This window comes from Ornithorhynchus anatinus, chromosome X2, assembly GCF_004115215.2.
Source record: "Ornithorhynchus anatinus isolate Pmale09 chromosome X2, mOrnAna1.pri.v4, whole genome shotgun sequence".
NCBI lineage: Eukaryota > Metazoa > Chordata > Mammalia > Monotremata > Ornithorhynchidae > Ornithorhynchus > Ornithorhynchus anatinus.
Window position 1 is genome coordinate 16,407,940 of NC_041750.1, and position 23,734 is coordinate 16,431,673.

The window sequence follows — 23,734 nt, forward strand, 5'->3', positions numbered from 1 at the left end:
ATCAAGTGAGTGTCCAGGTTGGTGAGCGTGTGTGGTGGGGTGTAGCAGTAGGTCATTGGAATAGAGGAGTGAGAGGAGATGGATAGTGGAAGGGTCATAGGGTACAACTACGTGGATATTGAAGTCCTCAAGGGTCAATATAAGGATGGAGAATGAGAGAAGGAATGTGAGAAAAAGATCAAAGTGGTTTAGAAAGTTGGAGGAGGCACCTTGAAGTTGGTAGATGACCATGACTAGTAAGTAATTGGATTGGGTGATAGAGGAGGATGATACGGGCCTCAAAGGAAGAGAAAGAGAGGGATGGGAGAGGTGGAATGGTGCAAAAGTGGCACTGAGGAGCAAGAAGGAAGCCGACTCTTCCCCCTTTCCCAGTGAGTCTTGGGGAGTGGGAGAAGATGAGTCCTCCCTCCCCTCCACTCTGGGGAGAGTGGAGGGGAGACTGTGGCATCGGAGGAGAGCCAGGTTTCAGTGGTGGCGAGGAGGAGCAGTGACTGGGTCAGGGACAGGTCAATGATTAAGGTAAGCTTCCCCATGATGGAGTGGGGATTCCACAGGCCGCACTTGACAGAAGCTACGTGGAGGATGGCTAGGGCATAAGAGAAAGAAAGCCCAGAATTGTAGCAGTTGATCTGTATCACACAGTGGCCAAAGCAGGTTCCTCTAGTAGGTGGGGACTCAGAAGCTCTCAACTGGGGGAAATCCACAAGTCCTAAAGTGCGATTAGAAAGTCATTATAGTGGCTGTCCAGAATGAGAGGGCTAGTGCTATCAAGTTTTAGTTGTTAACCTGATCCCATGCCTTCAACAACCATCTCTGGGCAGATGCCCTCCCGGATCTCTCTTTGCTAACCTCGATCTCTCATCTCCTCTGGAATCTCCCATTTCTTCTTGCCTCCACAAGTTGGGGGATCAGTTCTAACTCTGGAAGCTCCATATCAGAACCCACATTTCATTCACTCAATTGTATCTATGTGCGAAAATACATTATGGGCAGAGAACTTGTCTATTCATTCTGTTGTATTGTATTCTCCCAAGTGCTTAGTACAGTGCTCATAATGGAGTATTGATTGAGAAAAACCAGCTTGGTTTATAGTACCTGTTCCAGGTGCTGGTCAAGAGACAGAGCAGCTGAACATTGGACTGTCATGTATAAAACCGGACAAATGGCCACAATAATAATAATAATAGTAATAGTAATAATGATAGTAGCATTTGTTAAGTGCTTAGTATGTCCAGACACTGTACTAAGCGCTAGGGTAGATAACGAGATAATCAGGTTGGACATGGTCCCTGTCCCACATAGGGCTCACGGTCTTAACCCCCATTTTACAGATGAGGTAACTGAGGCACAGAAAAGTTAAGTGATCTTAGCATACAAGTGGTGGAGCCAGGATTTGAACCCAGCTCCTCTGATTCCCAAACCTGGGCTCACTCTCACACTCTGGGAGCATTCGTCAGAGATTCTTGGAGTCAGTCAGGGCCCTATCCTGGCCAGGTTGTCTGGCCAATGGGGTAGGGCAGAAATAGTTCTTTTAAATGGGCATTTTCTGCTTTAGGAATGAGCTATCTGTACCTCTACCTGCCTCGACTGTTCCCTCTATTTGTCCCTAGTGGATCGCCCCACTCCCCCCACTTGTGAGCTCTCTCAGGTTTGTTTTTTGGTGCTTTTTTTCCCAGCCTCATCCCTTGGCTTTGGAATTTTCGACTGCTCAGATATCCCCAGGAAGTCCTGGGATTCCAGCCTAGTCCAGGATTCCCAAACTGCTCTCTGATCGATTCCCCTCTGCTTTGGGTTTCAATCAATCAATCGATGGTACTTATTGAGCGCTTCCTATGTGCACAGCACTGTACTAAGCGCTTAGGAGAGTACAATACAACAGAATTAATAGACACGTTCTCTGCCCATAACGAATTTACAGAGATAAATTTCCTGCCACACCGGTTTATTGGATGATTAGACTGTGAGCCCGTCATTGGGCAGGGATTGTCTCTATCTAATGCCGAATTGTACATGCCAAGCGCTTAGTACAGTGTTCTGCACGTAGTAAGCGCTCAATAAATACTATTGAATGAATTTAGCCACCCAGCGACCTGCGATTAGACAGGAGAAATAGAAATGAATTTGGACTTTTGTGATGCTGCCGTCTAGTGGTCAAATGAAAACATTTTTACTCGGTTTGGACCCAAGAGGCAGCTCGCCAGGTGCGGAAAGTGCAGTAAATTCAATAATAAGAATGATGGATTTGTTAAGCTCCAGGTGCTAAGCACTGTACTAAGCGCAGTGGTAGATGCAAAGTAAGCAGATCAGACCTAGTGCCTGGTCCCACATAGGGGTCACAGTCTAAAGGGGGGTGCCGGGGTGAACAGGTATCTTATCCCCATTTTTACAGATGAGGAAACTGAGACCCAAAGATGTTAAGTGACTTGCCCCAAAGTCACGCAGCAGCAAGTGGCAGAACCGGGATTAGAACCTAGCTCTCCTGATGTTTCAGTCCATGGCCCAGTCTCTGCTGCCTTTAGGTGGCCATTCATCAAGTTTTATACAGGACAACCTGTTTTGTATTTGCTCCGTCCCCTCTCCTGTATGAATATTATGCCAGATGCCTCTATATACAGTGTTTTGATTTTAAATGTCCAACCTAGCTGGCATTTATTCAACATTAAATGCTCTGCCCCAGCTCCTGACGCCAAATCATGTGGCTAGGAAGCAACCTCCTTATCAATATTCCCCCTTCATATCTGACAAACCACCACTCTTCCCACCGTCAAAGTCCTTCTAAAATCGAATTTCCTCCAAGAGGCTTTCCCTGACTAGTCCCTCATGTCCCTACCTTTTTTGGTTGCTTCCTTTTCTCCATGATATTGCTTGTGTCCGGCCAACCCCATCTCCAAATCTCACGTCCAGGCTCTGGACACCTCACAGCTGGATGACAATAACCTCATTCTTGATTACTTACAGGAAGTTAGACGGAGAACACAATGGCTCAGAAATAATCAAAAGAATTCTACTACTAATAATAATAATGTATCAAGTGCTTACTATGTGCCGAGCACTCTTCTAAACGCTGGAATAGATACAAGATTATCAGGTTGGACACACCTCCTGTTCCACTTGGAGTTCACAGTCTAAGTCTAAGGAACAAGGGTAGGGATCAGGGCTTCTCCCAGAGACAAACTCTAGCTTCTGCAAATTTCCACAAGAGGTTCCTTATGACATCATCACTAACGTGAGCCATATACAATGTAACATACACCATCCTCTTTTGTTGGGCACAAGGGAGTACGGTACTTGTGAATGACATCAATGGCCATCCTAATTACTTTCCTTCCAGTGTCTTCCAGTTTCTGTCTCTTTCTCCCTTGAGTCCCTTGTCCCTGTTAAACTTGGAATAAACCCTTGCCGCACATGCTGTTCAGTCCATTCTTTTGACCTCCACTTCCTCTCCAACTTTCTCCCTGGTCTCTACAATTGGGCAGGTGTCTCCCCTCTTTCCCTCTCCGCCCTTGCCACTTGAATGAACAGGCCCTCTCTTCCAAAGCTACCTGAAACCAACCTCTCCTCAGGGCCAAATCCAGAGGCCACAGACTTCTCAACCACTGCTCACTGCTACACTGTCTTTCACTCTGCTCCCAGAGCAGATGTGGCCAGTCCCTGGACAGCAAATTGATTCCCAGAAGCAACTGCACATTAGGCTGGGACAGTTCCTAACCAGCTCTGAAACTTTGCTGTGGACCTGCAGGGAGTGGCTTATTGTACCTATGGAAAGCCCGGAGCCATCTAAGAGCTGCCATGCGAAAAGCAGAACAACTTCCAGAACTCAACTGGTGGCCTAGATCTGGTCTGCAGCATGGACTCAATCAACTGGCAGGCTTCTGTATCTTAACCCCTCCCCAAACCTCACTCTTCCCTATGATGGCCCGTGAAAGTTCAGGTTAGCTGGCCACCCAGGGAGTGGGAGGTTCTCGCTCTGGGGAGGAAGGAACTATGGGGCTAGAGGTGACTCTGACTGAAGGTAGCCCTACCAACCTACTCACTTGCAAAACCCAAACCTGCTCACCCCACATATGATCACTTTTCAGTTACTTCCTTTTCTCCACGATATGGCTTCTGTCCACCCATCTCCAAGTCCCACATCCAGGCCCTGGTCACCTCACAGCTGGATGGCACAGTAACCTCCTTCTTGCTCACCTTCCAGACTCCCACCCTAGTCTTCCCCTCTGCAGTAGCTTCTGTCCCAGAATCTCCTTCTCTACTCACTCCTTCAACCTCAAGACTGTTGCACAAAGCCCTCAGGATCTGACTCGACCTGCTGACTGCCACCCCTCAGGGGTCTCCACCAGGTGCCCCAACCCATCAACAGCCATTCCCCATTTCATCCCAGCTTGCAACATCTGGTCCAGCTCAGCTGGTCTACTTGTTGCCCCTCACATTCAGGACTCCCCCATCCCACCTCCGAGACTGTGAGCAATTTGGCTCTGTCTTTCTTTTCCTTTTTGTAGAGCTCGTCTTCTAGACTGTAATCTAGTTGAGGGCAGGGAATATGTCTGTTTATTGTTATAGTGTACTGCCCCAAGTGTTTAGTACAGTGCCGTGCACACAGTAAGCGCTCAGTACATACCACTGACTGGCTGACTGACTGCATGACATACCACAATTCTCCGCTCCTTTAATGTCTTAGATCCAGGGCCATTTCTTCTAGGAATCAGTCAATCTGTGGTATTTATTGAGCACTTACTGTGTGCAGAGCACTGTACTAAATGCTTGGGAGAGTACAGTACAACAGAGTTGGTGGACACGTTCCCAGCCCATAAAGAGCTTACATTCTAGAGGGAATGTTCCCTGATTAACCTCAGCTATTCTCCAACCCGACAGCATGATCCTTGACCTACACTTCCCCATCAGATCGTTCTAGTCTTCCCCATAACCCGCTTCTTTCTATAACCCTGCTGAAGGGTCTGAGACATTCATATAATTATAAATGAATGCAGAAGATCCCACATAAACTTTCCACCATTCCCTCTTTGGGGCACCAGGCATCAAGATTTTTCCACCATCTTGTAGCAAGTCCAACTGAAATCTCAGTTTTGACCAGATTAACTGGTGGGTGGCCAGATTAACACTTTGGAAAATCGAGATTGAGCTAGATCTTTTCTAATTCCTGGGGATCGTGGCCAGCAGAATTTCAGCTAAGCATTGTCCTCTAAGGTTTCTCTATATCTTTGCCACCTCTTTCTTTCCCTGAGTTGAAATGGGCCCTTGCTGACCCTGGATGGATCTTGGTCTCTGGAGGGCATATTACAATCGCTTTGGAAATTTTTCTTTTATTTATTCATTCATTGACACTTACCGAACACCTTTTTTGTGCAGAGATTGTACTAAGTTCTGGAGAAGTATACAATAAAGGATAAATAAGACATGTTCCAGTGGATTCACAATCAAGGATGGATACTAGGAGGTTGCGATGAGCTCAGAAGGAAAGATTGAAATTCATAGGACAAAACAACAGAACACAAGAACAATGATGAACAAATAAGAGCTCAAGAACACTGTGGTTGAGAAAGCCATGTTTTGGTTCCTTTCCCTAAGGATGGACAGAAGGAACAGTTTTAAGGCTATAGTAAAACGAAGCCTCAGACAATGCTGCATCCCAAATGAAAACTGAGAGTAAATGACATCAGGAAAGAAGTGACTCTCTTCAAGCAAATGTTTATGTTATTTTATGCTATTAGTTTAGTGCTTACTGTATGCTTACTATATACTCTACCTATCCCAGCTTATAGTGCTGCAGTAGACACAAGTTAATCAGGTCAGACACAATTCCTTCCCCACAGGAGCTCACAGTTTACAGTAGGAGGGAGAATAGATATTGTCTTTCCATTTTACGGATGAGGAAACTGAGGCTCATATAAGGTAAGTGACTTGCCCAAGGTCACACAGCAGACAAGTGGCAGAGCTGGGTTTAGAGCCCAGGTCCTCTGACACCCAGGCCTGTGCTCTTTCTACTAGGCCAAGAGACATGTAAAGAAGAAGACAGAGCTAAGCGCAGCAAATATTAAACATGGCAACACGTGACAGCCTTTTTTATGTGCATAATGTGGCCAGGATTGTGGGTACCACATTGGCCTTTTCAGTCACACACACACACACACACACACACACACACACACACACACTCAAAGGTGAATCTCACCATCAACGGCATCTTCTTCAATTATGATCAGTGAACACAGGGAGCATTGTCAGTGTCCAATAGTCACATTCCCGGCGTTGTAAAATTCGTACTGACAGTGTTGCTTCTCCTGGAGTCCTTCCCCAGCCCACTTGGGGAAGGCAGGTCAGGAGCAGAGCCCCCGGATGACCCAGGGGTAGGATAGCAGGGGTCCCTGGCCTCGAGGCTCACTGATCCAGTGGTGAGGGAGAGCCAGGGCTATGCTGCCACTTATCAATCGTTCAGTCAATCAATCAACCATATTTAGTGACTGCTTACTGAGTGCAGAGCACTGTACTAAGCACTTGGAAGAATACAATATAACAGACTTGGTAGAAACATTCTCTTCCCACAAGGGGCTTACAGCCTAAAGGGGGAGACAGACATTGATATAAATAAACTATGGATATGTACATTAAGTGCTTATCCACTAATAATTATGTTATTTGTTAAACGAGTACTATTTGCCAAGCACTGTTCTAAGCTCTGGGGTAGATACAAGGTAAGTAGGTTGTCCCACGTGGGGCTCACAGTCTTAATTCCCATTTTACAGATGAGGTAACTGAGGCCCAGAGAAGTTAAGTAACTTGCCCAAGGTCACACAGCAGACAAGAGACGGAGCCAGGATTAGAACCCACGACCTCTGATTCCCGAGCCTGGCCTCTCGGCACTAAACCATGCTGCTTCTCTACTAAGCCATGCTACTTCTCTAATGGATAAGAATGATGCTTTAGCATTAGATGCTGTAACCAAGATAAAATAGCACCAGTTTTAGGAGATTTGCTGAGCCTCTATTGCATGTGATATTAGATGCAAAGAAGATGTCATAACCAGATTTCACTGAAGGTCTGTATTAATATCCCCCACCTCCTCTAGACTGTAGGCTTGCTGTGGGCAGGGAACCTGTCCATCAACTCTGTTATACTGTACTCTTCCAAGGGCTTAGTACAGTGCTCTGCACATAGTAATCACTCAACAAATACCATTGATGATGAATGTGTGTTAGCTAGGATGGGGTTGAGACTCATACATGGTTGGTGACCACAGTGGACTGAACAGGTCAACCCACAGTCTTGGAAGTGACAAACAAATCTTGATGAACCCCCATCTGTGACAGCTCTCTATTAAATCTGTGCATAGAGGATCTCCACTAGACCCAGGAGTCCTTCGATAACTGGGAGAAATCTGAGGGATTCTGTCCATAATCTACTCTAACTCCCAAGGTTGCCATTGTATGTGCTTAAGCCCCCAAAGTCAGGTTAGGTCTCATGGGGCCCAGTTCCTAGAAAAATGAGGGCTAGCTAGGGTGCTGCCCTAGCCCTGCATTGTTGAGCTGGGCTAGGATTTAGCTGAGAAGGCACTGGGCCTGTTTTATCAATCTTATACTTCTGAATAGAAGATGAAAAACTGGAGGTGGACAATAGAGGGAGGACTTGAGAATTTAGCATCTGTGTGGCTTTGGGGCTTGAGCCTGGGGGATTTGCAGCTTCCCGATGGGTTTTGGTTGCTTTGGAGCTGATTGGGGCTCTCTGCGGCCTCTGACTTCTCAGCGATGCCCAGAGTAGCCACGGGCCATAGGGGCTCCTTTGGTCATCAAATGTCCAGAAGCAATGCCACTTTGGCCATGGGAGTCTTCCCCACATACCACCATCTAGGCCCCCAGAGATAGTGTCTTGAGGTTGGAAAGCAGAACTCCAATACAACACTACAAACAGAAGCAAGCAGGTGGTTGTAGAGTTCTTGAAAAAGAGCACAAGATACAGTAGTAGGAAGCAACCAACAAGACTCTGGGAAGAGCCAATCATGCGAGAACCAATTCCATTTCCTTCTATCATAGAATGCCAGACATGAAGATGAGAGTAGAGGGGAATGGGAAAGGAAGATATAAATGATGTCTATCGCAGTGGCACTTTGATATTTGACTCTATCAACAAACGCATCAACGTGACGGTCTTATCAATAAGTGAATATTCAGCTGAGGGCAAAATGAGCTCAAGAGTCACTCCCAAAATAGAGTCAGCTAGGGCTTGGTAGAGGGGAAGACAGACACTAATATAAATGACAGGTAGGGGAAGTAATTGAGTTAAAAATTTGTATAAAAGTGCTTATGGGGGAGGTGACAGCACTTTGCACATAGTAAGCATTCAATCAATCAATTTGGAGACGTTGCTGTTGAGGATGATGAATATGAGGGAACAGCCTTAAATTGCAGCAAGAGAAAATTTGGGTGGGCATAAGAAGGAACTAGACATTTTAGGCACTAAACCAGGTGACTGCAAGAGGCTTGTGAATCTCCTGCCTTGGAAAATACAAGAACAGGCATGAAGATTCCCCCTGTTGGAAATGGAAGACAGGTGGCATTTGAAAGAACAAGAGGACAAGAACGAGAGGCTTTAAAACACTCAATCACCTTGCCCCCTCCTATCTCACCTCACTATTCTGCTACTAAAACCCAGCCGGCATACTTTGTTCCTCTAATGCTAAACTGCTCACTGTACCTCAATCTCGTCTATCTCGTAGCTAACCTCTTACCCATGTCCTGCCTCTGGCCTGGAACACCTTCCTTCTTCATATCCGACAATCGCTCTCCCCACCTTCAAAGCCTTATTGAAGGCACATCTCCTCCAAGAGGCCTTGCCCGATTAAGCCCTCCTTTCTTCTTCTTCCACTCCCTTCTGTGCCGCCTTGATGCGTTCCCTTTATTCACCTCCCTCCCAGCCCCATAGCATTTATGTATATATCTGTAATTTTATTTATTTATGTTATCTGTCTCCCCTTCTAGACTGTTAGTCTGTTGTGGGCAGGGAATGTGTCATTGTTATATTGTATTCACCCACTCTGCACACAATAAATATTATTGACTGACTCACTGATAATATTCTGAGAAATCCTCAGGATAACCATGGGTTTTTTACCTGGGAAGGGAGAAATAGGGGAAGTAGGGTTAAGAGGGTTCGGGCAGGTCTTCTTAATAATAATAATAATAATGATGATAATAATAATTATTGCATTTAAGTGCTTACTATGTGCAAAGCACTGTTCTAAGTGCTGGGGAGGATACAGAGTGATCAGGATGTCCGACATGGGGCTCACAGTCCTAATCCCCATTTTACAGATGAGGTAACTGAGTCACAGAGAAGTTAAGTGACTTGCCCAAAGTCACACAGCTGAGAAGCGGCTGAACTGGGATTTGAATCCATGACCTCTGACTTCCAAGCCCAGGCTCTTTCCACTGAGCCACGTTGGCTGACGGGCCCATTTTCAAGCTAAGCTCAGTGGACTGGTATTCTGGGTAAATGGGGCTCAGGTTGGGCCAAAACATGGCAGACTGGGCTTGAAGCACCAGGATTTGGGTCTGTGGCTGACTCTATCTTGTTTGAACTTCTTGAGCCCCTTCCTAGCTGGAGAGAAGTCCCTTTGGCCCAGCAGGGGCTGGGGGAAGTGAGGGATGAGGAGAAGTCAGGGGAGGAAGCATCTGAAGTCCAGGCAGGGAACAGTGCTTTGTTCCACCAGCCTCTCCCTCTGTTTGTCCTGGTTCTGAGGGGGCAAGGGAACTGCCATTCTCGTCACTCAGGATGCAGTGGGTGGCCCAGCCGCAAACTCCCTCCCCTTGAGGTGCCGCCCTTGAGCTGTGAGTTTTCCTTCCTCTGCAGATAACCGATTTCCTCTGGAAAGTTTCAGGGGAAACACTCTGTTGCCACATTGAGTCAGCTTGAGAACCTGTTGCCCAGGACTAGAGAGAGGTGTTTGGCCCAGTCCTGATCCAAGATGGCCCAGGTCCCTTCTGAAACCTGGTCCAGTCCAAAAGGAGTGCTGGGGGACCAAAGCTTCTAGATACCCATGCTCCCAAAGCCACGGACTCAGGGTCATCTTCATCCTCCTCATCTTCATCCTCCTCATCCTCATTGTCTTCATCATTCTCATCCCCTTCATCATCTTTCTAGGCGGGGCCATGTTTCTGCAGCTTTTGCAGGAACCTCGCTGCTGTTTTCGGAAAAACCATGTTGTGGTCTCCTCTTCTGCACCCAGAGACGTACTTCCCCTACACAAGGAAACTCTCACTCAGGGAAAATAATTGCCAATTTCCTCCTGTGCGAAGGGTTTTTTTCCTAATCCTCCTAATAATAATAATGATTATGGTATTTGTTAAGCTCTTACTATGTGCTGACCACTGTTCTGAGCGCTGGGGTAGATATAGGGTAATCAGATTGTCCCATGTGGGGCTCACAGTTTTTAATCCCCATTTTTACTGTTGAGGTAACTGAGGCACAGAGAAGTTAAGTGACTTGCCCAAGGTCACACAGCAGACAAGTGGTGAAGCCGGGATTAGAACCCACGACCTCTGACTCCCAGACCCGTGCTCTTTTCACTAAGCCACACAGTTCCTGTGCTTTAAATCCATCCATCTCTCCTGCAGGGAATGATTTGTCTGTCTGTCCCCACCTTCAAGGGCGCTCATCACCCTTGATGACTCCCTTGGCAGCCAGTGTCCCCCTGGGAACTTTCCAATATAAACTAGTGTTTTCTGGTTCCCCACTTATAATTTCCCCCACCTCAGCACCTGAGTCTGCCGAGAGAGAGCCCAGTTCTTCCGGGGTGTGAACCTCCTCCTCGGTGCCTTGAGGGCAGGAGAGAGAGAGGCCCCAGCGATCCCCTGATAGGCTTAGGGTCCTAAAACTCCATCTTGGATCCATTTTATTGCTCCCAGATTCCTGTCCCCACCCTCCACAGGCCTTCAATCAGGAAGCTGACGGACCTTGGTAGATTATTTATATTACTGTCTGTCTCCCCCTCTAGACTGTTAAGCTCAATGTGGGCAGGGAATATGTCTGTTCATTATTACATTGTACTCTCCCAAGCACTCAGTACAGTGTTCTGCACACAGTAAGTGCTCGATAAATACGATTGAATGCATGTGGCTGCCGACTGCTTGCTGACTGCTCCGTGGGCATAGACATACGTGCTCAACCTCACTTGCCTTGCAGGTGATCATGCCTATGTTCATTTATTCAATAGTATTGAGCGCTTACTATGTGCAGAGCACTGTACTAAGCGCTTGGAATGAACAAGTCGGCAACAGATAGAGACAGTCCCTGCCGTTTGACGGGCTTACAGTCTAAGCCTATGTCTCCCTCCACCCCAGCCAGACTTCCAAGCTAGAACTCCTCCTCCTCCCAAAGCTGGACATCAGCAGGCAGAGGAGATTGGGGGACGGAGGGGCTAAGGGCATAGGGGTAAGCAATGCCTGGTCCACTGAGGGCTTCCGATAGACCCCCACTCCCTAGGAGACTGGGGAATCCTGTTGGGATCAAATGGAAAACCCATTCCCAGGCATCTCCCCGGGGCCTAGATCCACTTAGCCATCTAGCAAGGAGCCATGGGGCAGCATCCACCTTGGGGCAGAGGGAGAGTGCTCTTTCCCACCCAATCCCACCATTATTGTCTCATCATCATCAAACTCAACTATTGTATGCAATAGTTGAAAGAGTTGAAATGGAAGAACCATTAGAAAGGTTGCAGATTATGGCAGAGGGCAGGACATTCTGGACAAAGTAGATCCATGGAATCACTGTGAATTGGAAACGATTCTACGGCACTTAATAATAATAACTGTGTACAGGGTACTATTCTGAATACCTGCCTTGTGCAAATGCCTACGGTGGGCAGAACACTGTTATAGGTGCTTGGAAATGTTCAACAGAAGAGCACCATCACTATCCTGCGAGAGTTAATGGCTTTGACAAGGGGACACAAATTGCTCCACAAAGAGGGGGCCTTCCCCCCAAGCCTTCATTTCCCCTATTCCCTCTCCCCTCTGTGTTGCCTATGCATTTGGGCCTGTGCCCTGTAAACATTTTGACATTCACCCCACAGTACTTATGTACTCTGCTGCTTATGTCATTTATTTTATTGACTGTCTCCCCGTGTAGACTGTTAGCTCCTTGAAGGAAAGGATCATGTCTATCTACTCTTTCGTATTGTACTCTCCCAAGTGCTTAGTGCAGTCTTCTGCACACAGTAAACAGTCAATACCAATCAATCAATTATCAATCAGTTGTATTTATTGAGCATTTAATGTCTTCAGAGCACTGAACTAAACATTTGGGAAAGTAATAATGGTACTCATTAAGCACTTATTGTGTGTCGAGCACAGTCTTAAACGCTGGGCTAGATATAAGCTAATCAGGTTGGACACAGTCCCTGTCCCACATGGGGCTCTCAGTCTTAATCCCCATTTTACAGATGAGGTAACCGAGGCCCAGAGAATAATAATAATAGAAATAATGATGGTATTTGTTAAGCACTTACTATGTGCCAAGCACTGTTCTAAGCACTGGGGTAGATACATAGTAATCAGGTTGTCCTATGTGGAGCCCACAGGCTTAATCCCCATTTTACAGATGAGGTAACTGAGGCAGAGAGAAGCAAAGTGACTTGCCTAAGATTACACAGCAGACAAGTGGGAGAGCCGGAATTAGAACCTAGATCCTCTGACTCCCAGGCCCCTGCTCTTTCTGGTAGATGTGATCCCTGGGCCCAAGTAGCTAACAGTCTACAGGGGGAGACAGGTGAACCAATAAATACCATTAACTGATAAAGTGGCTTGAAGGGCTTCAGCAGTTAACGGTGCTGGACATTAATTGGGGATGACATGTTTAAAGAGGTTGGAATTTAGGAGGGCTTGAAATATGGGGAGAGCTGTGTTCTGTAGGATTTGGGGAGAGAGGACTTCCAAGCCAGGGAAACAGGGTGAATGAGGGGACGGAGGCCAGAAAGTCGAGAGCGAGGTATGGTTAGAAGGTTGGCTTGGGAAGAATGAAGACCAGAAATCAGGGAATAACGGGTGAAGAAAGCAGTTAGGAAAGTTGGAACTAGATGATTGGGAACCTTGAAGCTGAATGTGAAGGGTTTTTCTTTGACACATCACACAGGGAGCCAGTGGAGGGTTTTGAGGAGGGGAGAGAGATAAGCTGCGTGATACTTTAGGAAGATGATCTGTGCAGGAGTGTGTGGTATAGATTGGAGAGCAGGGTGTTGGCCGGGGGAGGGGGGAGAATGGAGGCAGGGTAGTGCCTGGAGGCTCTGAGACTAGAGTGAAGGCTAATGCAATAGTCTAACAGGACCAAGACCAGAGCTTCTAACAGGTAGTAGTTTCCTTACAGAGGAAGGGGCAAATAAAGGAGATGTTGTATAAGGAGAACAGGCAGGATTTAGCAGTAAGTTCAATGTGAGAGTTGAAAGACAGGGAGGATTTGATGATACTGAGGTTGTGGGCTTCTGGATCAGGGAGGAAAGTGGTATTATTGACTGAGATGGAAAAGTTAGGAGTAGGAGTGAGTTTGGGGGAAAGATGAGGAGTTCTGCTTTAGACAAAAAGTAACTAAGACTAAGGCTTAGTCTCTAAGCTAGCTGATTGTATGATATGAACAAGAAAGTAGGGATTAATCAGGGAATGCCACCTGGAGGAGGTGACATTTTAAGCTTTTAAAGACGGGGGAGAGATCCAATTAGGTGGATCTAAAGGAAGAAGGGAGTCTCATGAGTGAGGTACAGTAAGCATAGCTTGGAAGAATCAAAGAATGCATGCTGGGGTGTAGAAGAGTAGATGTGAGAGAGAAAAAGAGAGGGAGAGAGAGAGAGCGCTAGCTGGTGGAGAGCCGTTAGATCTCTCTCACTCTTATCCCGTCTCCTCAACCCTCTTCCCTCCCACCCCTCATGTACGTATGTATGACAGTGAAGTTCACCTGTGAGAGCGTTTGTGTCTGAAAAGACTAATATGGGTCCTAGTCACATTGGGCATGCAGAAGGCTGCCCCTGGTTGTGTTATTATTATAGTATCATTATTATTATTATTACTATGGCATTTATTAAGTACTTACTATCTGTCAAGCACTTTTCTAAACACTGGGGTGGATACAAGACAATCAGGTTGGACACAATCACACATGGGCCTCACAGTCTAAGTAATGTTTAATGTTTGCAGCCTCTGGCATTGTTTTCTCTTTTGCCTCCTTGTTTCTTGTTCCATACAAAGTTTTTGCTCAAAGAGAGCTTCTACTTTCTTAATCTAAACCCCCACATACCTGCTCTGACCCTCTGATCCCACCTCTAAAAGCAGGAACGAGAGTTGGAGCAGGAACCCGTTCCAGTCACGGGGGACTGGGACACCGGGAGCCTCTCCAGTTCCAGGAGGGGAAGGGAGTTGTGGGAAAGGTTCTAGAGAGTCCAAGTCTAAAAGCTGGGGATTTCAGGGAGGGGAGAGCAAAGCCACTGGCTAGAAAGTGGGGGTGGGGGTGGGGGTGGGAAATGGGGGGAGGGGGTGCAGGGTGTGTCAAATATCCACTAGAGTTTCCCTTCCTACCGCTAGGTGTCAATGTTGCACCACAAGCGGCTGCTGGAGGGTTTATCCCTGTCTCCTCCTTGCACTCTGGGCAACAGCTAGTGCTCTAATCAGTCAATCAATGATATTATTGAGTGTTTACTGTCTGCGGAGCGCTGTACTAAGTGCTTGGGAGTGTACAGCATAACGGGGTTGGTAGACACAATCCCTGCCCACAACGAGTTTACAATCTAGAAGCAGAGGGATAAAATCTCAAACCTAGGGGCTGGGGACAGTCTAATTGGGCTAACTAGTGGAATCCACTTATGGATGCACATATGACTGGAATGACCAACGTCAAGGTGTCCGGAAGTGGGCAGGTAGCAGGGCTGAGGTTACAAACCTTAGAGGGGTGGGGCTAGCTTTCCATAGCTCCACAGGAAAGAGATAGTTTCTGAAGTGCTCAAGTGAGCACTTTGCTGCTCTGATAGGTCACGCTTTGCAGTGGCCTAGAGACAACTAATTGCTTTCTCTATATAAATGACACTGTCACTTGTGTTTTATGTTTATTTGTTTGTGTATTTCTTTCCTTCCATTAGATGTAAGTTCCTTGAGGACAGGGAATATGTCGTGTTCTTCCGTTCGCGTTCTTACAACAGAAGATGGAGTAGTTGGGACAGGGACGAGGATCTGGAAGTGCTGGCAGACAAAAGGAGGAATCTAACACTCAGGGTTGCAATTGAGCTATAGACTGCAAGCTTGTGGGCAGGGAACGTGTCTACCAACTCTGTTGTAATGTACTCTCCCAAGCGCTTAATAAGCACTCAATAAATTGAATGAGCTTTGGCTAGTTATTCTGCCACTATAAGGCAAGAGTCAAATGTGCTACCCCCTCACCTGACACATGATGCCACCACCTTACGCTGAGCATACATGTCATACCACACACACAGCAGCATGGCCTAGTGGTTAGAGCACAGTCCTGGGAGTCAGAAGGTCATGAGTTCTAATCCCGGCTCTGCCACCTGTCTGCTGTGTGACCTTGGGCAAGTCACTTCACTTCTCTGGGCCTCAGTTAATCTCATCTGTAAAATGGGGATTGAAACTGTGAGCCCTATGTGGGACCAGGACTGTATCCAACCCTATTTGCTTGTATCCACCCCAGCGCTTAGTACAGTGCTTGGCACATAGTAAGCGCTTAACAAATACCACTATTAGTATTATTATCATTTCAGCATAATGCCACATATGACATCATTACATCGTGCCACACCTCTACTCTTCCCCACTCTTCCTTTTTATACTTCAGACTTCCCAGACTGAGCTCCCCTTTGCTTCCACTCCTCCTCCCCTCCCAATCGCCCCGACTCCCTCCTTCTGCTCTACCCCGCTCCCTGCCCCACAGCCCTTGTGTATATATTTACATATTTGTTATTCTATTTATTTTATAAATGATGTGTATATATCTATAATTCTATTCATTTATTCTGATGCTATTGATGCCCGTCTACTTGTTTTGTTTTGTTGTCTGTCTCCCCGCTTCTAGACTGTGAGCCCGTTGTTTGGTAGGGATTGTCTCTGTTGCCGATTTGTACTTTCCAAGAGCTTAGTACAGTGCTCTGCACACAGTAAGTGCTCAATAAGTATGATCGAATGAATGAATGAATGAATGAATGAGCTTCATCTCACAGCATCTTCCCCCAAGAGTCCCTTTCACCAAAAGTCACTCAAAGATTCCTGTTCAGGGCTCAACCAACTTCTACAGCAGGGCTCCGGCTGTCCAGAGCTAGGGTGACTGCAAGATTGAATTGGGTGCGGGGGGAGGAAAAATAAGGAGCTCAGTATGATTTACTCCTCTCAGCCAGCGAAATGTAAGCCCAGATGAGGCAGAGAGCTAGGGCTCCTAGCTATGATCTGGGCATGTCACTCCCCTTCTTAAACACCTCCAGTGGTTGCCTATCAACCTCCACTCCAAACAAAAACTCCTCACTCTAGGCTTCAAGGCTCTACATCACCTTGCCCCTTCCTACCTCTCCTCCCTTCTGTCTTTCTACTGCCCACCCCGCACACTCTGCTCCTCTGCCGCCCACCTCCTCACCGTCCCTCGGTCTCACCTATCCCGCCGTCGACCCCTGGGTCACGTCCTCCCGTGGTCCTGGAACGCCCTCCCTCCTCGCCTCCGCCAAACTAATTCTCTTCCCCTCTTCAAAACCCTACTTAAAACTCACCTCCTCCAAGAGGCCTTCCCAGACTGAGCTCCCCTTCTCCCTCTACTCCCTCTACCGCCCCCCCTTCACCTCTCCGCAGCTTAACCCTCTTTTCCCCCATTTCCCTCTGCTCTTCCCCCTCTCCCTTCCCATCCCCTCAGCACTGTACTCGTCTGCTCAACTGTATATATTTTCATTACCCTATTTATTTTGTTAATGAAATGTTCATCGCCTTGATTCTATTTAGTTGCCATTGTTTTTATGAGATGTTCTTCCCCTTGACTCTATTTATTGCCATTGTTCTTGTCTGTCTGTCTCCCCCGATTAGACCGTAAGCCCGTCAAACGGCAGGGACTGTCTCTATCTGTTGCCGACTTGTTCATTCCAAGCGCTTAGTACAGTGCTCTGCACATAGTAAGCGCTCAATAAATACTATTGAATGAATGAATGAATGAATGAATGAATATGATCTCACATAATGGGACTGGAGGTGGGGAGGGACTGTAGAGGATTACACTTGGATCTGTACCTTTCAAGCATTTGGTATTCACCCCATCCTCAGTCTCACAGCACTTATGTACATATCCATAATTTACTTATATTAATGTCTGTCTCCCCCTTTAGACTGTGAGCTCCTTGTGGGCAGGGAACATGTCTACTAATTCTGTTGTATTTACTCGCCCAGTGTTCTATAAACAGTAAGTGCTCAATAAATATGATTGATTGATTGTAACGGAATGCAGAGTCAGTAACTCTCCCACCCCCTGCCTAGGCTCTCCTCATGCAGCTGATGGCAGTCTCCATGCTCAGGGTCAGCCAGAGAGAGTAGACCCTGGGAGATGGGAAGAAACAGCCTGGCTGGCCCTGAAGGTAAATACATACACTTTGGAAAGCTCCTATGATAGGGTCTCCCTAGAGAGAGGGAAATGGGGATGCCTATGGGGCTAGGAGCCCTCTGGGCCAGATTGCATCATTGTCAGCTATACAACCATTCCCGCTCCCCTCTGCCTTTGTACAGCTCCACACTCTATCCCCTCTGACATTGTACCTGTGTGGCTATCATCGGTGAAAGGCCCCTTTTGGCCACCGCCTTCGAAAGATCCTCCTCAGCCACCATTTGGGAAAATCAGGCTGCACACGGCCATCCCTGCTGTGGGCTGTCCTGAAGTCACAGCTCACTTGACTTTCCCTCTGAAGTTGTCCCTGGAGGTGGATGTGGGCAGGGAATGTGTCTATTTACTCTTATATTGCACTCTCCCAAGAGCTTAGTATGGTACTTTTCACACAGTAAGCTCTTAATAAATACGATTGAATGAATGAATGACTGTGCCTGGCAGAGTGGCATAATAGGCCTGTATCTCGAGGTTGTTAGAATCTGACCTAGAATCTAGGCACTCAGAGATGTTCCTAGTCATTAGTCGTAGGGAACCTACATCAGAAGTACTAGTGGTAGTTTTGGTGGAAGTGAGAGGGAGCTTCTGACTGCCACCCTTTGGGAGGGACCTTGCAGTCAGCTGGGCTCCCACTACTCATATCTCTGTAACTTGTCACTGGGGTGGAATTAGAAGACAAACTGCAGTCTAGGTGGATTCTCATCAAGAAAAAACTCCAAGAGTCATTTTCAGGAATAAGTTAATTTTCTTGTTTTAAATATATCAGGCATCCTTTGGTTACAAAGCAGTAAAGAAGATGTCGCGACAGAGTTAAAGTGTTTTTCAGGGGTTTGGGACTCCGGGTGGTGGGAAAGAGGAAGCTTCTAGAGGTCCGCTGTTCTTGGGAGCCTCTCACTACATTTTTCTCATATCCAAGTGAGGAAAGTAACAGCCCATATCCTGCTGCTGGATCTGGTGGACTTGATAACTGCCTTCCTTCTTCTGCAGACACAGGGCGACCTGGGTAGAGGAGTAATGAAGTTCCTCCATTTCCCCTCCGCCCCAACCAGGGTCAGGGATGCCAAGACTCGGTTTGGGCCCTGGGGACCATTTGCTAAGCTTGTCTCACTTCATGTAGGGCTGGGTCCCCCACATAAGAGCTATAGGAATATTAGACCGTAAGTTGTTTAAGAGCGGGCACTGTGACTACCCGCTCTACTGTACTGTTCTCTTGCAAGTGCCTAGTAGAGTGCTTGTCCCCCAGGCCACTCTCAATAAATACCACTGATGGATTGAATTGACTAATTCTGAGGAAGGGCATAGAGCTCAGAGCTTTTTTGACTTGGTTAGTGCCATCACTGCTTCCTGCTCTTCCCTTCCACCTCTCTCCTTCAATTACCAGTACTTGGAGTGCCCAGTACCTCCATATTACCACCTCCTCCTAGGTTAATAGAAGGAAGGTGTTTTCCTTCTTTCTCCCTTTCTCCATAGCCCAAATCCTGCCACCACTGCCTTTGGGTGAGAGAGTGAAGAGTGCCGTGAGACCACAGGGTACATCAGAGGACTGTTGTGTGGCTAAAAAAGGACAGTGTGGGTGGTTCCGTGGTGAAGAGAGGAAGGTGTGATACCAACAGCACTTCCCCAGTGTGGGAAACTCTGTGCCAAGCGCTCTACAGATCCTTAAACTGGAAAGAGGCCCGGGACCCAAGGTGACTGCTGTGAGGGAATCTGTGCCCCATCCATGACAGCCTCTTCTCTGATTCTGATTTGGTTAGGACCCCAGACCCTCTCTGTGGCCAAGGATCATTTGTCTTGGGGATGTTATCCAGTCCCTTGGCCACCTCAACTTTCCACAGGGCAAACTCACCAGGAAGCAGCAAAATAAGATGATAATCAGCCCCAGGAGGGCAGCCAGGCAAATGAGGATGATGGCCCAAAAAGACAGGTCTAGGGAAACAGCAGACATTAGGGAGCAGCAGATCAGGGTCTCGGGATGTAAGGGGAAGAGGGGCAAGAGTTAGAACACTGTGGGGAGCAATGGGGGCTGGGGATATGGCCAGGGAGGGAAAGGGGCTGGGGAGAGAGGGGTTGGGACTGGGTAGGATTTCTTTTCGAGATTTCAGGACAAGCACAGTAGCTTCTGTAAAACTCACCAGAGTTCTCTGTCACTTCCCCAATCCTATTGGGAGGATAGTCTGAAAGGAAAGGAACTGAGTGTAAGCAGCTGGATGGGGACAAGGGGAAGGTTGGGAACCAGTTCTATTTACTGCTATTGTTTTTGTCTGTCTGTCTCCCCCGATTAGACTGTAAGCCCATCAGTGGGCAGGGATTGTCTCTATCTGTTGTCGAATTGTACACTCCAAGTGCTTAGTACAGTGCTCTGCACATAGTAAGCGCTCAATAAATACTATTGAATGAATGAATGAATTTGTGAAATGTGGTTCTGGCTACAAAATGGACTGAACAAGTTCTTAAAATGGGAAGGATAGAAAAGCTGCAGGCTGCAACCTTAGCCCATGCACTGGGGATTGAGGGTCGGAAATGTCTGTCAGCAGTGCTTATAAAACTCTGCTCCAGATGTACAAGAGCTTCAGAGCTTGTGTAACTATTAGTAGTAGTAGTAGTAGTATTGTCATTATTATAATTATATTTGTTAAGCACTTATTGTATCTGTCAAGCACTGATCGAAAAACTGGGGTTGATACAAGTTAATCAGCTCAGACACAGTCCCTGTACCCCACATGGGGCTTATAATATTCATCTCTTCATTACTATAACTCAGATAACTAATGCTTAGGCAACATTTTGAAACTTTAATATTGAAGAACTCACCAATAATAATAATAATAATAATAATGTTGGTATTTGTTAAGCGCTTACTATGTGCCGAGCACTGTTCTAAGCGCTGGGGTAGACATAGGGGAATCAGGTTGTCCCACGTGGGGCTCACAGTCTTAATCCCCATTTTACAGATGAGGGAACTGAGGCACGGAGAAGTTAAGTGACTTGCCCACAGTCACACAGCCGACAAGTGGCAGAGCTGGGATTCGAACTCATGAGCCCTGACTCCAAAGCCCGTGCTCTTTCCACTGAGCCACGCTGCTTCACCAATACAAAATGTTTTCTAATAATTGCGGTACCTGTTAAGCCCTGACTAGGTGCCAAGCACTATACTAAGCCTTGGGGTGGATACAATACAGTCAGATCAGATACAGTCCTTGACCCACCTGGGGCTCACAGGTTTCCCAAGTTATCACTCAGGCCAGAATGGAGACTTGGCTAAAAGATCCAGAACTCTATTTGAAGGCTGTACTGCTTAACTGGGGGACACAGGGGTGGTTAGATCACTTGCTAACACCAGGAGCAGGCCTCAATCATAGCTCATAAATAAGTTATATATTTATATTAATGCCTATCTCCCCCTCTAGACTGTAAGCTTGCTGAGGGCAGGGAATGTGTCTGTTATATTGTTGTGTTGTACTCTCCCAGTACAGTACAGTGACCTGCACACAGTGCTTAATGAATTTGATTGAGTGTTGTCTCCCTGAGGGGGTACATTTCCCACATCCGCGCCATTCAGAAGGGTTGCCAGCACACAGACCCTCTAGAGCCAGTGTCTCTGTCTCTCTCAGAAGGACAAGAGCCTGCATCGGAAGAAGCAAAGAAATGTGGAAAAAGGGCTCACTCCCCTGGAATGAGGGGAGTCTACGTGGTAGAAGTGACTATCTGGGCATGCGCAGAACATTTTTGAGCCAGACATCATTTCTGGACATATTTTTGCTGAATTTGCTGCATAGCCAAGGAAAATAACTTAGGAAGAGGCCTGGAACTCCCAGGAAAGATTGCACCCTACAAATTCATTCCACAGTGAAGACAAAGCAAGAAATTTGGAAATGGTAAAAAGGCAGCTGCAGGAGAAGATTCCCAGGAAACACTTGTGGTACGGGCAGTGGACCTCTACCTTCAGGGCATTTGCAAAAAGAATAGGAGAGATCAGGAAGCACAGCCGTGAACACTTAGAGTGAAACCATATTCTCCATAATGGCAAGCATGATCTGCCTGTCAGGGAGTCACTGACATCATCTGTGGCCCTCATTGTTGGGAAGCACAAGCTTGAGGCTGGGGTGCTCCAGAGGTGGGTCTGCCCTAGGCGCTGTTATGACTAGTCCAGAGGAATGGAGTTCATCTTTGATAAGTAAAATGCCATTTGTCTGTGAGATCAAGATCACAGTCAGGGCTTTCTTATTGGAGCTGTGGAGGTCGGGGGAGCTCCAGAGAATGGAGGGTATCTTTTATTCCATCGCTGGGGGAGCTGGTCACTGCAGAACACGGAATGTTTGAGACTGGCTGAACTGGCCCTATACTTGGTTTAGCTGAGCTGAATCTGGGCTCCCCCAGAGGCCAGTGGGCAAAATCCATAGGCCAAGTGGGGTGGTTGAAACCCCCTGCACAGCCATGTGCCTTCAATGGCAAACCATATTCCCTTCATTGACAAGCATGGTCTCCATCTTATGGGGGGCAGGGGGTGGCATCAACACCACTCCCCACCACTGGGAGACAAGAGCTGGAGAACTGGATGCAACAAGGACAAGGGTGTATCTGGACCTGTCAGGTCTAGCCCAGGGAGTGGGGATCCAGGGACAGGCATTGTCACTTAAGAACAAAATATCAGTTGGCCATGTGATCTCCCAATACTCACTGGTCGTAGGGCGGAAGGCTGTCCATTCATTGTAGTCTGAAAGGACAGAGCAGAAATGAAAGTGAGGCACCTGGGTGTTTGGAAAAGGAGAAAGGGGAAACAGGGTGCTCTCTGATCTTGGGTTCTGGGGAACTGGCCCCTCTGGAGGAAGAGATGCCGGATCTGGGAGGAGAGGGTGAAATGGGGCAGGTAGGGCCAGAAGCTGACATAGTAAAAACTGGCAGCCTGGTGAAGATGCACCCCTGTTCACCCTCTCCTGCCCCTTCAGCTGGACCTTCTCATCAGCCGAGATGGAGGAGCTGAGGGGCTGCCTGGATGCAAACAGTGGGGAAGGACCGGAAGTGACCAGTGCATGTTTCAGGACATACAGGTGAGAATGGCAAAGGGAACAGGTCCCATGAGCAGACTGGAATGCACAGGGAAAGTGATTTGGGGGGAACCAATCCTCCTGAACCAGGCCGGTCACCATTGACGTAGAGACTGTCTATGTCCAGGACATAAGGGCCCATCCTGGTGATTCCACTCGTCAGGCGGCTCAGCTCACGGTAAACCTTCTCTCGGTCAAATCTGGGGATGGTGGGGCCTTTTCTGTAGGTGCAGATGGCATCCACCCCACTTTCCACCCTGTTCTTCATCGACCTGCGGAAGAGACATCAACTGTGAGAATGACTAAGATCACCCCCAGATTCTGGGTATATGGGCGCTGCATAACCCAAAACAGCCCCAGAGGTGACCATTCTGAGATGGAGGGCTGGTGAGGAGCACACTGATCCCTCCCAGGACTGTAAATTCCTAACCTTGAAACACCAAGCATGAAATTCCCTTAAGGAGGACCCTTGGCAGTTTAGTCAGCGGGATGCCAGGGTGGCAGGGACAGACTGATCCATGCTATTGTTTGGCTGGAAGAAACATTTTACAGACAAGGAGGAGATGCAGAGAAGTAATAGTAGTTGTAAATGTAACAATAGAAGTTGTAGCATTTATTATGTCCCACTAGGTGCAACCCACTGTAATAATAAGGAAATGCAAAGGCAGGTGCCATATCCCCTGCCTGCAAGGAAAGTGCAGTCTAATGAGGGAGATTAACCTAAAATCATTTACAAACAGAGGAATCATAATTTTAAAAAAATGAATGTACAATTAAGTAAAAGAACATCCATCGGCGCTGAGGGTGAGTTTAAGTCGGTTCATAGATACTAGAAATGGCTGATGGGTTTATATGACTTGGGATGTTCGGAATTCATGAGGGAAGGTATGTTGGAGGAGGTGGGGTTTTAGGAAGGATTTGAATGTGGGGAGAGCAACAATCTATCTGATTTGGTGAGGGGAGGAATCGATACTGGGAGAACAGTGTGAGCAAAGGAGATGGAGGTGGGTGACTTGAGCATGCAGTACAGCTAGAAGGTTGGCATGGGAGGAACAAAGTGA

The 23,734-nt window shown here is 47.2% G+C and overlaps 1 protein-coding gene across 1 annotated transcript in view; it reads right to left on the reverse strand.

The window, feature by feature from the left end:
• Positions 1–18,363: 18,363 nt before the first annotated feature.
• The window catches only part of LOC103166476 (mucin-16-like), a 52,084-nt gene continuing 46,713 nt past the window's right edge, over positions 18,364–23,734 (reverse strand). The window contains exons 41-45 of the mRNA XM_029052369.2: positions 22,773–22,945; positions 22,307–22,342; positions 19,761–19,802; positions 19,475–19,554; positions 18,364–18,627 (exon numbers count right to left, since the gene is read on the reverse strand). Coding sequence (XP_028908202.2) covers positions 18,523–18,627; positions 19,475–19,554; positions 19,761–19,802; positions 22,307–22,342; positions 22,773–22,945 — 436 coding nt within the window. The 3' untranslated portion in view covers positions 18,364–18,522. The remainder of the gene's footprint in view (positions 18,628–19,474; positions 19,555–19,760; positions 19,803–22,306; positions 22,343–22,772; positions 22,946–23,734) is intronic.